We start from the raw sequence: 14189 nt of genomic DNA, 5'->3' as shown, positions 1-14189 counted from the left end.
TTCCCTTTAGTACTGTTTTAGCAGTACCATCTTTTGAAATGTAGAGTTTTCATTTTCATTCTGGTTAAAATACTTTGTATTTTCCCCTTGGTTTCTTCTTTTACCCATAGGTTATTTAGAAATGTGTTATGTAGTTTCCAAATATTTGGAGATTTTCCAGAGATCTTTCTGTTATTATTTTCTAATTTAATTCCATTGTGGTCAGAGAGCATACTGTTCATCACTTGACTCCTTAGAATTTGTTGTGACTTGTTTTATGGTCCAGAATATTGTCTGTCTTGGTAAATTTTTTGTGAGAAATTGAGAACAAATGTATATTTGTTCTTCTTGGGTAGAGTGTTTTAAAAACATTGCAGTCAGGTTATGTTGGTTGATAGTGTTGTTCAGGTCTACTATATTCCTCCTGATTGTCTGCTTGGTCATTGTTATATCAGTTATTGGGAGAGAGGTATTGAATCTCTGACTTTAATTGTGGATTCTTTATTTCTCTTTGCAGTTCTGTTAGTTTTTGCTTCATGTATTTTGACACTCTGTTATTAGTCGCCCAAGTGTTTAGGATTGTTAATCCTCTTCTTGATTAACTGGCCCCTTTATCGTTATGAAATGACCTTTGTTATCACTGGTAGTAGTCTTTGCTCTGGAATCTACTTTGTCTGATATTTATATAACCATTCTGACCTTTCATTGCTTTATGTTATCATGATAAAGTTTTTTCTATCCCATTGCTTTTAAACCATGTGTCTTTATAGTTGAAGGTAGCATACAGTTGGATTTTGTTTTTTTATCCAGTTTGACAATCTCTACATTTCAAATGGGGGCATTTACACAATTTTGTTTTAATTTTCACAACAATTCTCTGTGTTCTTATTACCCCACTTTCACTAAAGAAGTAAGAAAACAGAGGGAAAGAATTAACTTCCCTAATGTTCCACATAGTAAATGGTGGATTGTGACCTCAGCTCATAAACAGTATGTCCCAGGAGTCCTACTCAAAATTATAAAATTTTTATTGTAGTGGGACTCTTTTTTTCTCTCCAGTTTTATTAAGATATAATTGACATAAAATGTTGTATTAGTTTTAGGTGTACAATATAGTGGGATTCTTAAGAGGTTTCAGAAAAGCAGAGGATTGACTTGGATACATTTGCATTTTATAGAATGTTCATGTTGGTGATGGCATGGTTTGTGGGGTCTTAGTTCCCCAACCAGGGATCAGACCCAGGCCTCGGCGGTGAAAGTGCGGAGTACTAACCACTGGACCACTAGGGAGTTCCCAAGAAGAATAGTTTGAATGAGAAAGTCTTATGTTAAAGGAGTGGTATTAGGATGGTCTTACAGTAATTTAGGAGAGGGATACATTGATACTCTTCACTAAGACATTGGCAAACATTACAAAGAAAGGCCAGATCTGAAAAATATTTTTGAAGTTGAATCAACTGGATGCAGGGGAGAATACAGAGAGAAATGGAGCAGACAAGGAAGACCATTCAAAGGTGTCTGGCCAGTGAGACTGGGAAAGTGATGACATCTGGAAGATTAGGAGGCAGGAAATCTGAGTTTATAGGGGCTTTAGACTAAGGTGGTGACAACAGAAATAGCAAGGAACGGTTTTGAGGTGTTGTTAAATAAGTCTTAGGAAAGCAAGGACAAACAAAGAAGCTATTGAGGTTTTGAACCTGAATTAATGGAAGAATAATGGATGGAACATTCTGGAGCATGAACTGATTTGGAGGAGAATGGGAGAGATAATGTATTCTTTGTGGCAGAGTTCTTTGTTATATACTGTAATTTGAAAGCCAAAAGACCTAGTCATTGAAAAATCATTTTAAGATCGGGTGAATGAATTAAAGATATGTTTTAGGTAAAATTTTTAAACTGAATCAGAATAAAAGAAAAATTATTCACTTTTAATAGATATGTACATATTTTGAATTTCAAATGATTATAAATATTTTCAACTCTGTATTTTAAAAAATTGAAAACCTACAGGAAAAATTGAAAGAGCAGTATAATGGATCTTTCAGATTTACTAATCATTCAGTTATTTACTGCATTGCTACATTTACTTCTTTTCTTGCTCCTTCTGTATAAATACATACTTCTTCCTTGAACAATTTGAAAATAAATTTCAACCATCATGACATTTTATCCTTAAATACTTGTATATCTGTCTTGTAAGACCAAAGACATTCTTCTTCATAGCCGTAGTACTATAATCACTCAAGAAATTTAAACTTGACTGAGTTTGTTTAGTATATTATAGTCTATAGCCAAATTTTCCTGGTTGTTCTCTAAATGCCCTTGATACTTTCTTCCCAGTACGAATCCAGTCAGGGATCATACATTGTACTTTATTACACCCCATCATGTCTCTTCAGCATCCTTTAATCTAGGACAGCCCCCATGCATTCTTTTGTTTGGTTTTTTCTTTCATAATATTGACAGTTTTGAAGAGTTTAGGTCAGTTGTCTTATAGAATATACCATAACCCAGATCTGCCTGATTGTTTCCCTATGATTAGATTCAGGGTAAACATTTTTAGCCAAGAATGCTACATACTTCTCATTGGATCATATCAGGAGGCACATGATGTCCCTTTGAATGATTATTGATGATGCTAACTTTAATCACTCTGTTGTTAAAGGTATTTTCTACCTGATTTCTTTCCTGCAAAGACATTTATTTCTTCATAATTAATAAGTATTTTGAGGTTCATACCTTATATTCCTACAAAGTAGTAAGCTGTCTGTGGAGTAAAACAGCAGATTGTATGTGTATCCTGTAACTTGATCCTAAATTTTAAAGGTGAACAATAGGTTTTTGGATGCATATGGAAATCCGGTGTAAATGGAATGTTAGGATGTGCAAGGGGAGGGGTGGGTGTGAAATGAAGATGGACAGGTAGCTCCTTGTGCCACGTTACAAGGGGACAGTCGAAAGTTTTTAACCTGGTGTTGTTTGGAGTGATGCAGTTGGATTTGAGTTTTCAAAAGATAGTTCTGTTTAACAGCAGTCAGTTGGGAGATTATTATATCTAAGCTAAGATGATGAAAGACTGTATCTAGTTCAGCAGTGTCAGTGGCAGAGAGAGGAAGGAGATTTGAGAAATATTCATGAGGTTAAAATTGACTGAATTTGGTCACTGGTTAAAGGTTGGTTGTGGAGGACTGAGAGTTCCTTGGTGACAGAATATTTAATAGGATTTCCTGACTCACTGACTAGACTGTGCTAAGTATAAAGTTTAAGGAATTAGATTTTGTACAAGTTACAGAGACAGGACCTTTTGGATTCTCGTATAGTTTCTCTTACTCTTTGTTCTTGTTCTACTTTTTTGAGGACTGTTTGACTGACATTAACAGTATGATTCCATTTAGGGAAGCCATTTCTTCTTGATATGTTCTACCCAACATGTACACTTAGAGCTGCCGTTAAGCCTTTGGATAGAACAGAATTTGGCACAATCTCTTAAAATTCATTCACTAGTTAGAATAAGATTTTTTGTTGCAAATGATCTGTAAGCTCAACTCTAGCTCTAAAATTTTGATTCTGTGGTGTATCTGTTTTTCTCTCAGACAGCACACTTTATTTCCTGAAAAATTTCAATGTTTTATTTGTCTCTGTATGTTTTTCCAAGATGTTCTCAGTGCAGCTGAGTCTTGGGGAGCAGACATGGGAATCCGAAGGGAGCAGTATAAAGAAGGCCCAGCAAGCTGTCGCTAACAAGGCTTTGACTGAATCTACGCTTCCCAAACCAGTTCAGAAGCCGCCCAAAAGCAGTGTTAACAATAACCCAGGTACGGCCCTGACTCGTTTCCTCCTGTTGTCCTCTTCTGCATGTGCTTTTCTCTGTATTTTCCTTCATACAGGCCCATTGCGTAGTCAACAGGTATTGACAGCACAGCTGGTAAAGACAGCCGAATAATAACTGAAGGTGAGAGAATGAAGACGGTAATTGTAATTATTTTAAAAATTTGCTTTAGTGGATACTCTAAAGGTACATTATTTACTTTTTATGTATGATAAAAAGACATTTGGATACAAAGAACAGAAAATAGGACTGAGTTTTTTTTTCTAAAGCAAAGATAGAAATGATCAATTTATCTTTCTAAATATATAATATATAATTTAATAATTAAAAATAGTTATTCTTTATTTTAGTTTAATAGAAAATTATAAAACTAGCTGTAAGCATCTTATTATTTTATTTGTTCATGTAGAAATGGTTGCCATTTACATGTAGAACATTCATATGGAGTTTAAGAAACCCACAAATCCGAAAAAACCGCCTGTGTGTAATATACTGCTAAGTAAATGAGTGTTCTAATTTTAATCTCCTAAGAATAATTTTAAAAAGTTGTTCTAATTGCATGTAGTACCCAAAACATTATATGTCCAGTTATCTATTGGGAAGCGCAAACCTGTATCAGACACAGTGCATGAATTGGTAGCCTCAAATTAATGAAGTTCCATAAGTTTAGTGCCAGCCCTATGTCCATTTACTCATCTGTTAACCTGTTAATGCAAGTGGTTACCTTCTGACCGATACTGCTTTAGATGGAGTACTTTTGTGACGGAATGAAAAAAGACACTTGCCTGCCAGCAGCGACTCTGTAGTCTGTTTAATTATAGTTCACATGCTCATGGTCAGAGTCAGGTTAGACACTTCTTTCCCACGTGGCACGTGTTAGGTAGACAGTCTCCTCTTGCAAGGACTGCTTTTTCCAGAACTCCATGACTTTCCTAGTAGTAGTCCTTTTGCATCTGTTCAGCTGATTCCAGTATTTATTAAGTGTGGGTAAATAAGTGAAAATATCATTATAATACAGAAAAAAAACCAATTCAGCTTGAAACTGGTAAGAGGCTATATATTTTTTTAACTTTTAAAACTCTCTTCAGATTACTGGTTGACCATTAGCACCACACCACCACCTCTATTTATTAAGCCTTTGTTTTAATATATCTAAGGGTTATAAACCATTGTCCTTTGCTGTGAGGATTTTAGTCATTTACATAAAACATGTAACTCAGTGGTAAAGACTAAGTACCAAGTGAGTAATAATAGGCATCAGTATTATAAGTAATGATAAACATGGAGTGAAGTAGTTGAGGTGAGATACAGGTCATGAATAGAGAGTAGGCACGTATAGAGGAGAGAAAAGAATATTCCAGCCTGAGGGAATACGATGAGGAAAGGCATTGGAATAGGAATCTGGGTGATGGGTTTTGCAAAAAAATTTTTTTTGTAGATGGTTTTTTTTTTTTTTTTTTTTTTTGCGGTACACGGGTCTTTCACTGCTGTGGCCTCTCCCGTCGTGGAGCACACGCTCCGGACGCGCAGGCCCAGCGGCCATGGCTCACGGGCATAGCCGCTCCACGGCATGTGGGATCTTCCCGGACCGGGGCACGAACCCGTGTCCCCTGCATCGGCAGGTGGACTCTGAACCACTGCGCCACCAGGGAAGCCCCTTGTAGCTGGTTTTTAATTAGAGCAGGTAAGTGGCTAGTAAGAGACAAGACGAGAGATGTAGTTAGAAAGTAGATTGTGATGGACTTGACTGCAGCTTTAGGAGATAAATTTTATCCATAGTTTGGATTAATTTTCACGTAGGTAGATGGTGTGTTTAAAAGAGCAGTTTAGGAAGTTGAGTTTGACATGTGAATGGAAGGTGGAAAATACCAAAAGCAAAATCCGTTAGGAAACCACTGCCATAGTTTATGGGTGAAGAAAGAAAAGAAACACATGTGCATGGAATGCTGTTGCCCCCTCCTCTGCTGGAATATTGCCATGGCAGTTGGAATGGACCGAAGGACAGGTGTTACTGATCCACTGGTGGAAGCCATGCTTGTGGACCAGCCCCCCAGGGCAGATGCTGTGAAGCAAGAGCAGTTGTGTGCTGAGCTTTGGGTCGGGTCCACTTCCAAGGGTTGTAGCCAGGGGTGAACTAGCAAAGGAGTCAGAGGAAGGAGAGAGGAGAGAGTCTGGCTCACTGGCCTTTCAGACCAGTGGAGGTAAGAGTTTCCACCATGGGATGTCACAGTGAGCTGAGAGAATGAGTAGATTTTGGGGGGTAAATTTTAATTTTACTTATTTTTATTTTTGTGTGTGACATTTTACACATTTATTCATTGTTGAGGTAAATTTTTAAAATAAAATATAATATTATGTTCTGGCGAGTGCACAAATTATGGTTGTTGAGCCTTGATGGCGTTTTGCACTGTGAACACTTTGCAGGCTTTACCGGTGCCTCAGAAGCCTCCCTCATGCCCTCTTTTAGTGGATTAACATCTCCAAAGGAACCATTCTTCTTCTCTCTGTCATCCTAGATTTGTTGTGCCTGCTTGTTGGAATCATGCATCATACTTTTTTGTGATAGCTTGGTTTTCTCAATGTCATGTTTGTGAGATTCATTGTGTTCTGTGTTAACAGTCTAGTATTTCTTTGCTATGTAGTATCCCACTGCATGGATATACCACAGTTTACTTATTCATTATTCTAATGGTGGACATTTGGGTTGCTTCTAGTTTGGGGCTGTTAGAAGTAAGGTTGCTATGAACATTCTTGTATACATTTTTGTTGGCTATGTAGCTAGGATTGGAATTGTTGGGTCGTAGGTTTTGCTTGTTTTCAGTGTTAATACATAATGTCAAACTTATCACATTTCCCTCCCACTAGCAGTATATGAGAGCTTTCCACATCCTTGTCAATATAGGGTATCTTAAAATTTCTACCTGTTCTTCTGGGGATATGGTAGTATTTCATTGTGGTTTTAATATGCATTTCCCTAATAATTAAAGTGATTACCTTTTCATATGCCTGTTGCCATTAGGATCTTCTCTGCTGTTGATATATTTTTCCTGTTAAGAAACTGCCTTGTCAGTTTTTGAATTTTTTCAATTTTTTATTGACTTATAGGGTTCTTACATATTCTGGATTAATATACTTTGTCAGATATGTGTATGGCAAATATCTCCATATTCCTTATGGTGCATTTTGATGAACATAAATTTTTATATTAATGAAGTCTAATTTATTAGTCTTTTCCCTTATGGTTAGTGCTTTTTAAAAATTGAAGTCAAATTGACACATAGGATTATATTAGTTTCAGGTGTACAACATAATGATTTGATATTTGTATATATTATGAAATCACCACAATATCTCATTAACATCTGTCACCATACATAGTTATTAAAATATTTTCTTTCTCATGATGAGAATGCTTTAGATATACTCTCTTAGCAACTTTCAAATATAAAATACAGTATGATTAACTATAATCACCATGCTGTATATTACATCCCCATGAGTTATTTATTTTATAACTGGAAGTTTGTACCTTTTGACCCCCTTCATCTATTACACCTCCCCCCACTTCTCACCTCTGGCAGCCACCAATCTCTTCTCTGTATCTATGAGTTCTGTTTTTTTGTGTTTTCTTTTTTTTAGATTCCACGTATAAGTGAGGTCATATGGTATTTGTCGTTCTCTGTCTGACTTATTTCATTTAGCATAATGCCTTCAAGAGCCATCCATGTTGTCACAAATAGCAAAATTTTTTTTATTGCTGTGTAATAGTCTATTGTATATGTGTATCATCACCTCTTCTTTATCCATTCATCCATCAGTGGACACTTAGCTTGCTTCCATGAACATGGGGATGCGTATGTCTTTTCAAGTTAGTGTTTTTGTTTTTTCGGGATAAATGCCCAGAAGTGGAAATGCTGGAATGCTGGTACTTTTTTTGTTCTATTTAAGACATCTTTATCTCCCACAAAATTGTGACGATAACCTCATATTATTTTTAGAAGTTTTATTATTTTATCTTTTAAATTTAGATCTACAGTCTGTCAGGAATTGAGGTTTATGTATGAGGTGAGGTAGGAGTCAAGATTTTTTTCTTCCTTTTAATATATAGACATTCGGTTAACTTAACACTTTTATTGAAAAGACAATCCATTCCTGTCTGCACTGCAGAGGAGGGGAGATCCAGTCCTGACTTCACAGGAAGTAGATGGACCTTAAATAGTAGTTATGTCCCAGAGAGGAGTTAAATTTAGTACAGCATGGGTAATCTGCTGTTAATGAGGAGGATATCATAGAACTACTTTGCTTTCTCCTTCCTCTTATTTTTTAAAACTCTTTTTAGAAATAATTTCTTATACATATAAATTTTGTAGAAAGAGTACATGGAGCTACCGGGTACCCATCACTCAGAAATGGTTAACATTTCTGAACCTTTTGAGAATAAGTTATGGACATGGTGTCCCATTACCCATTATTTCTTAAGTACACAGACACTGTCCTATCAGGAAGTTAACATCGATCTGGTATCACCGTGTAATCCACAGACTCCAGTCACACTTCACTGATGGTCCCAGTTATGTCCTTTGTAAGACCAGCATCTAATCAGGATCATGGGCTTACTGTTTCTCTTCATTCCACTTCAGTCTGAAACAGTTCCTCAGTCTTTCTTGTTCTTTATGACCTTGACGTTTCTACACATCATTTGTAGAATACCCCTCACTGGAGTTTGTCTGGTGTTTCCTCATGATTTATGCATTTTTAGCATGAATATCACAGAAGTGACCTGGGCTCATCTCAGTGTTTCATATCAGGAGACACACAATACTGATTTGTCCCATTAGTGATGTCTTTTGTTTCTTGGTGAAGAGTATGTCTGCCAGGCTTCTGTATTGTAAAGTTAATTAATTTTAAGTATGTTTTATTATTAAATAGTATAATTAACAAATATATTTTTAAATAAATTTATTTATTTATTGTTTATTTTTGGCTGCGTTGGGTCTTCGTGGCTGCACGCGGGCTTTCTCTAGTTGTGGTGAGTGGAGGCTACTCTTCGTTGCGGTGCGTGGGCTTCTCATTGCGGTGGCTTCTCTTGTTGTGGAGCACGGGCTCTAGGCGCATGGGCTTCAGTAGTTGTGGCACACGGGCTCAGTAGTTGTGGCTCGTGGGCTCTAGAGCGCAGGCTCAGTAGTTGTGGAGAATGGGCTTAGTTGCTCTCTGGCATGTGGGATCTTCCCAGACCAGGGCTTGAACCCCTGTCCCCTGCATTGGCAGGCAGATTCTTAACCACTGTGCCACCATAGATGTCCCGAACAATTATTTTCTGAGGAGGTACTTTGAGACTATATAAACATTCTGTTCCTTATCAACCTTTCTTTCACCTGCGTGAAAGACTGATGATTGATGATTCTTGTCTGAATCCATGACTACTCTGAAGGTTGCCAAAGGGTGATTTTTAATTCCGTATTCTTTTTCGATTTATTAGTTGGCATTCTACCCAAGAGTTTTCTTGTCCCTGTCATTTTTTGTTTGTTTATTTATATCACTATAGACTCTTGGATTTCTGTTTTACCTACAGGTTTAGGATCTTCAATCGTCATTATTTATTTTGATGCTCAAATTGTCCCAGATTTGGCCAGTGGTATGACCTCTTCAAGTTGACTCCTGTGTCCTTCAGATAATTTCCTCATCATTCTTTGGGCATTCCTTTCTGGCACGATAAGATGTTCCTAGGTCATCTTGTGTTTTCCCTGCCCTGACTCCAATCATTTCTCCAAGAGCCCTGATTTATTGATTAATCAATTCATTCTTTCAACAGATTTTTTTTTTTTTAATTTTTATTTATTTATTTATTTATTTATTTATTTTTTGCGGTATGCGGGCCTCTCACTGTTGTGGCCTCCCCCGTTGCGGAGCACAGGCTCCGGACGCGCAGGCTCCGGACGCGCAGGCTCAGCGGCCATGGCTCACGGGCCCAGCCGCTCCGCAGCATATGGGATCCTCCCAGACCGGGGCACGAACCCGTATCCCCTGCATCGGCAGGCGGACTCTCAACCACTTGCGCCACCAGGGAGGCCCCTCAACAGATATTTATTGAGTGACTACTATGTTCCAGGGACTTTTCTAACTTCCTACAAAGTTGTTTCTTTAAGTGTTAGTAGTACGTGGCTCTTTGAAAACTAGTTGTGGCATCTTTTTTTTAATCTGTCACATGATAGGAATCCACAATTGTTGTTATGTACGTTTGTATATCTAATTAATTAGTCTTTTCTTGTCATTGGTAAATATAGAAATTTCCTTTAATGTATCTAAAAACCACTAAAAACTGATTATGTGTTTACAGTGTCATCTCTATAGGCATAAAATACATGAGGATTCCTATGCAACGATTATCTTTATGCAACCTGTTCTAACCGTCACATGTTGAAAACAATGGTACTAGCATTTCCTAGAGACAGCTCATAGTTTGAAGTTATTCTTTAAATGTTTTCTGTGAGAGCATTACTATGTAAGCAACGAGAGGTATGCACGTGTGGAGATGTCAGTCTCGTTCTGCAGGAAACAGATGGAGTACTTCACTCAGAGGAGTTGAAACCTTTTCTGTGTGGTTTGTGCTTTTCTGCTTCTCTTCTACTCTCCTTCACAACAGCAGTTTCTGGCATTTCTATGAAGAAAATGTACTGTAGCCTTACTTTCAGATGAGGAATTTGTATGAGATTATTTCTTTATTTAAATAATATGAATACAGTACTTTTACCTAGTTTAAAATGCAATTTTGGTGTGGATGGCAGACATAGTCTATCCTACCAGTGCATTAAAATCATCTCACTGTTCCTTTTCAAACACATTACTTTCCTGTTTATTGTCATACTTAAAGGATGAGGTCTTTCGAGCTTTTTTTTTCCTTTTCTAGTTTTCCCATTTGAACTTTATACTATTTGTGCCTGTATGATTGTTGCAAAGTAGAATTCGTAATGACATAAATTGTACAACGGATTAATCTGTTAATTATTAAACTGAAATCTTTATGGAATAAGAAAAATGTAAACTTCTAAAGGTATGGATGGCTCTTTGGTGTTAAAAGTTCTCTTTGGAGAACTGTTGGGCAGTTTCAACTTTATTGTTAAACATGAACCTACCCTCTGACCTAGCAATTCCACTGCTAGGTGTATGTATACCCAAGTGAAAAGAGTGTATATGTCTGCTGAGAGACTTACTGAAGAGTGTTCAAGGTGGCTTGATACTTAATAGCCTCAAACTGAAAGCAACCCAGATGTCCCGTCAACGGCAGATTAGATCAACTGAGTGGAATGCTTTTCAGTGGTAAAGTTTGAAAGTGATCCTCAACAAAGGATTATGTTGAGTGAAAGAAGCAAGACAAACTAATACATATTTAGATTTGAAGCATAGGCAGAACTAATCTATGACGACAGAAGCCAGAATGGATAACATGGGGAGGTGGGTACTGACTGGGTATTTCTGGGTGATGGAAGTGTGCAGATCTTGATCTGCCTGGTGGTTGTATGAGTGTTACATGTATGATAACTCATGGAGCTGTATGCTTAAGGTTTGTGCATTTTGCTTATCCCTCGGTAAAATGCTATAAGAAACAAAGAAAGAATCCCTTCGTGCTTGAGTTGCTCTTCCTCTGCCCTGAGTGTACGTGTTAAATTTGGGGTTTGGACTAATTTGACTTACTATTTAACATGTTAGCTTTTCTTTGCTCTTTTTCTTATCCTTATCTTTTTCTTTTCTGCTTTCTCCTTTGTCCTCCCCCCTCCTTTTTTTTTCCTTTTTCTTAACCTTGGTTTAGTTCCTGTTCTTATTATGCTCTTCCGTGGTTTCATGTGAGTTCTTTAGAGATGAGACATAAAACGAGCAGCTTATGACTCTTGATGGCTTGCTTATGACCTAGCAGCCAGCTGTGCATTTGTGTTAGGCTCCACCACCCCTCAGCTAGTACTTTGTGCCCCAGTTTCTCTGCTGCAGTAAGTGGATCCATTTTTTGTTCATGATGAAGGGGAGTCTTTATGGTGCAAAAGGCATAATTCAAATGAAATAATACAGAATTTACATTAGAAATAAATTTTACTCTCTATAAAAGCTTTAGATTCATTTTTGTGATTTGTTATTTGGAACATATATATGTATATTTACTAAATAACCCTTTTTGGCACTTAAAATAACTTGACATAATAACTGTACATTGTGTGTTATATTTTATGGGATTTTTCAAACTTTTACAAAAGTAGAAAAGATAAGCTGTTGAACATCCCTGTACTTGTTATCAGGCACAACAGCTACTCACACATCCCATCTTGTTTCTCATCTCTCTGTGCTCTGAATTATTATTATTATTTTTTGCGGTCGGACCTGCAGGCCCAGCAGCCATGGCTCACGGGCCCAGCCGCTCCGCGGCATGTGGGATTTTCCCGGACCAGGGCACGAACCCGCATCCCCTGCATCGGCAGGCGGACTCTCAACCACTGCGCCACCGGGGAAGCCCCTGAATTATTTTGAAACAAATCTCAGACATATCACTTCATCCATAAATGCTTCAGCATGTATCTTTTAAGATTATCCACAGAAAGCATTACTTGTATTTACTATTTTGTCCTGTTGTTGGTTATAGAAAAAACTCAAAATTTATTTTCATTAGATAAGTCCAAGAGTTACTGATGACCGTGTACATATTGCTAATTCTAGTTGCTTGATAACCAAAATAGAACTTAAAATAGTCACAGATGATAATGCTTTTAATGATTAAGTCGTTGTAAGCTTTCTGGAGTCAGTAACTTTGAAATTCAGTAGTTGCTTTATAATATCCAAACGAAGCCATCTGTGAATCTTCTGTTTTCCTTGTTTTGAAACAGTGGGACTATAAAGTTGAATTTTTGGTCATTAATGTACAGAAAATGTTGCAACAACCCCAAAGAGATTTCACTAGAAACGATTTTCCTGTTTATGTAGCTTGTTTATGCACCCCCTTAGAAAATCACGCAGAATGGCATCCACTGCCACCTTCTTCCATGGTAATTATATGTAAAATAAATATGGACTGCATGATTTATTATGGAAATATTTCACTTGTGTGCCTTTAATATTTCTTTTAAACAGGTAGTATAACACCAACTGTGGAACTGAATGGGCTTGCTATGAAAAGGGGAGAGCCTGCCATCTACAGGCCGTTAGATCCAAAGCCTTTCCCAAATTATAGAGCTAATTACAACTTTCGGGGCATGTACAATCAGAGGTTTGTATGTCTTCTTTGGTTTTGTTCTTATTTATTATTTTACGCATATTGTAAAAGTTTCTGAAACTCAAAAGGTATTTTTGTTGTAAAGAAAATTCACTCGGGGCATTTTGCATGGAATTTAGGTATATCAAGCTTATCAGGAATACTTAAAGTAATAAATAAAGAAAATTAACTTTTTCAGGAGCTGGTTGTTGCTGAGTCATAAGAGCCCTGTGTTTGCTGCACGCAGGACCATGTTTTAAAATCATTCCACAGTGTGGTGTGGGCTTTCCAGTTATCTTGCTCATTTAGTCACCAAGCAGATGCTTAGCTTAATTAGTGCTTTTCTTAATTTTTCCACATACATCGCAAATATGACTGTTTATAACTTATAGGAAAGTTGTTAGAAGGATTTACTCAGTATTTCTGCACACTGAATAATTTTGTGATAGTTATAAGTGTAACAGAATTTTTTTTTGCAAGCATGGCAGAATTCTTTTAAAAAGTTCAGGTTTTTTTTTCCTGATCATTTATAAAAGTCATGTAACTCATTGTTGAGAATATGGAAATGCAGAAAGTTAAAAATACAAATAATTTGCAATCCCAGAATTAAACACCTTTAATATTTGGTTGTAGTTTACATTCTTTTTATTATTTGCATATAAATATATTTAACCAAATTGAAATTATCCTTTATATGCAATTTCTGTATTGCTTTATGGAGGTATAATATATGAACAGTAAAATGCACAGATTGTAAGTGTACATCTTGATGACTTTTTTATTATTTCACTTATGTATATATGTATTTATAGTTTATTTGATGACTTTTTAACGTATTTATATCCTCGTGTGATCACCACCCCATCAAACTCCAGAACATTTGCATCACCCTGAGAGTTTCCTCACACTTATTTGCACTTGATACACCTCCTCCCAGAAGTAACTGCTGTTCTATCACCATAGGTTAGTTTTGCCTGCCCTTGAACTTCTATAAATAGACTCACACAGTATTTATTCTTTTGTGTCTGGCTTTTTTCACTTCATATAATGGTTTTCTTGTTTTGTTTGTTTTTGTTTTTTGATTTTTTGAGATTCATCCATGTTGCTTGTACCTGGGTTCTGCCAGTTTTTATTGCTGAATAATGTTTC

General features: G+C 36.7%; 1 protein-coding gene across 7 annotated transcripts in view; it reads left to right on the top strand.

Moving 5' to 3' along the window:
• STAU2 (staufen double-stranded RNA binding protein 2) overlaps positions 1 to 14189 on the top strand; it is a 303363-nt gene that overhangs the window by 38670 nt on the left and 250504 nt on the right. For all 7 annotated transcript variants that reach the window (XM_060115950.1, XM_060115949.1, XM_060115947.1 and 4 more), the window contains 2 exons: positions 3635 to 3794; positions 12920 to 13055. In XM_060115950.1, the coding sequence (XP_059971933.1) occupies positions 3635 to 3794; positions 12920 to 13055 (296 nt within the window). The remainder of the gene's footprint in view (positions 1 to 3634; positions 3795 to 12919; positions 13056 to 14189) is intronic.

This window comes from Mesoplodon densirostris, chromosome 13 (assembly GCF_025265405.1).
Source record: "Mesoplodon densirostris isolate mMesDen1 chromosome 13, mMesDen1 primary haplotype, whole genome shotgun sequence".
Taxonomy (NCBI): Eukaryota; Metazoa; Chordata; class Mammalia; order Artiodactyla; family Ziphiidae; genus Mesoplodon; species Mesoplodon densirostris.
The sequence above is the reverse complement of the archived record's forward strand: the minus strand, read 5'-3'. Positions and strand labels throughout refer to the sequence as shown.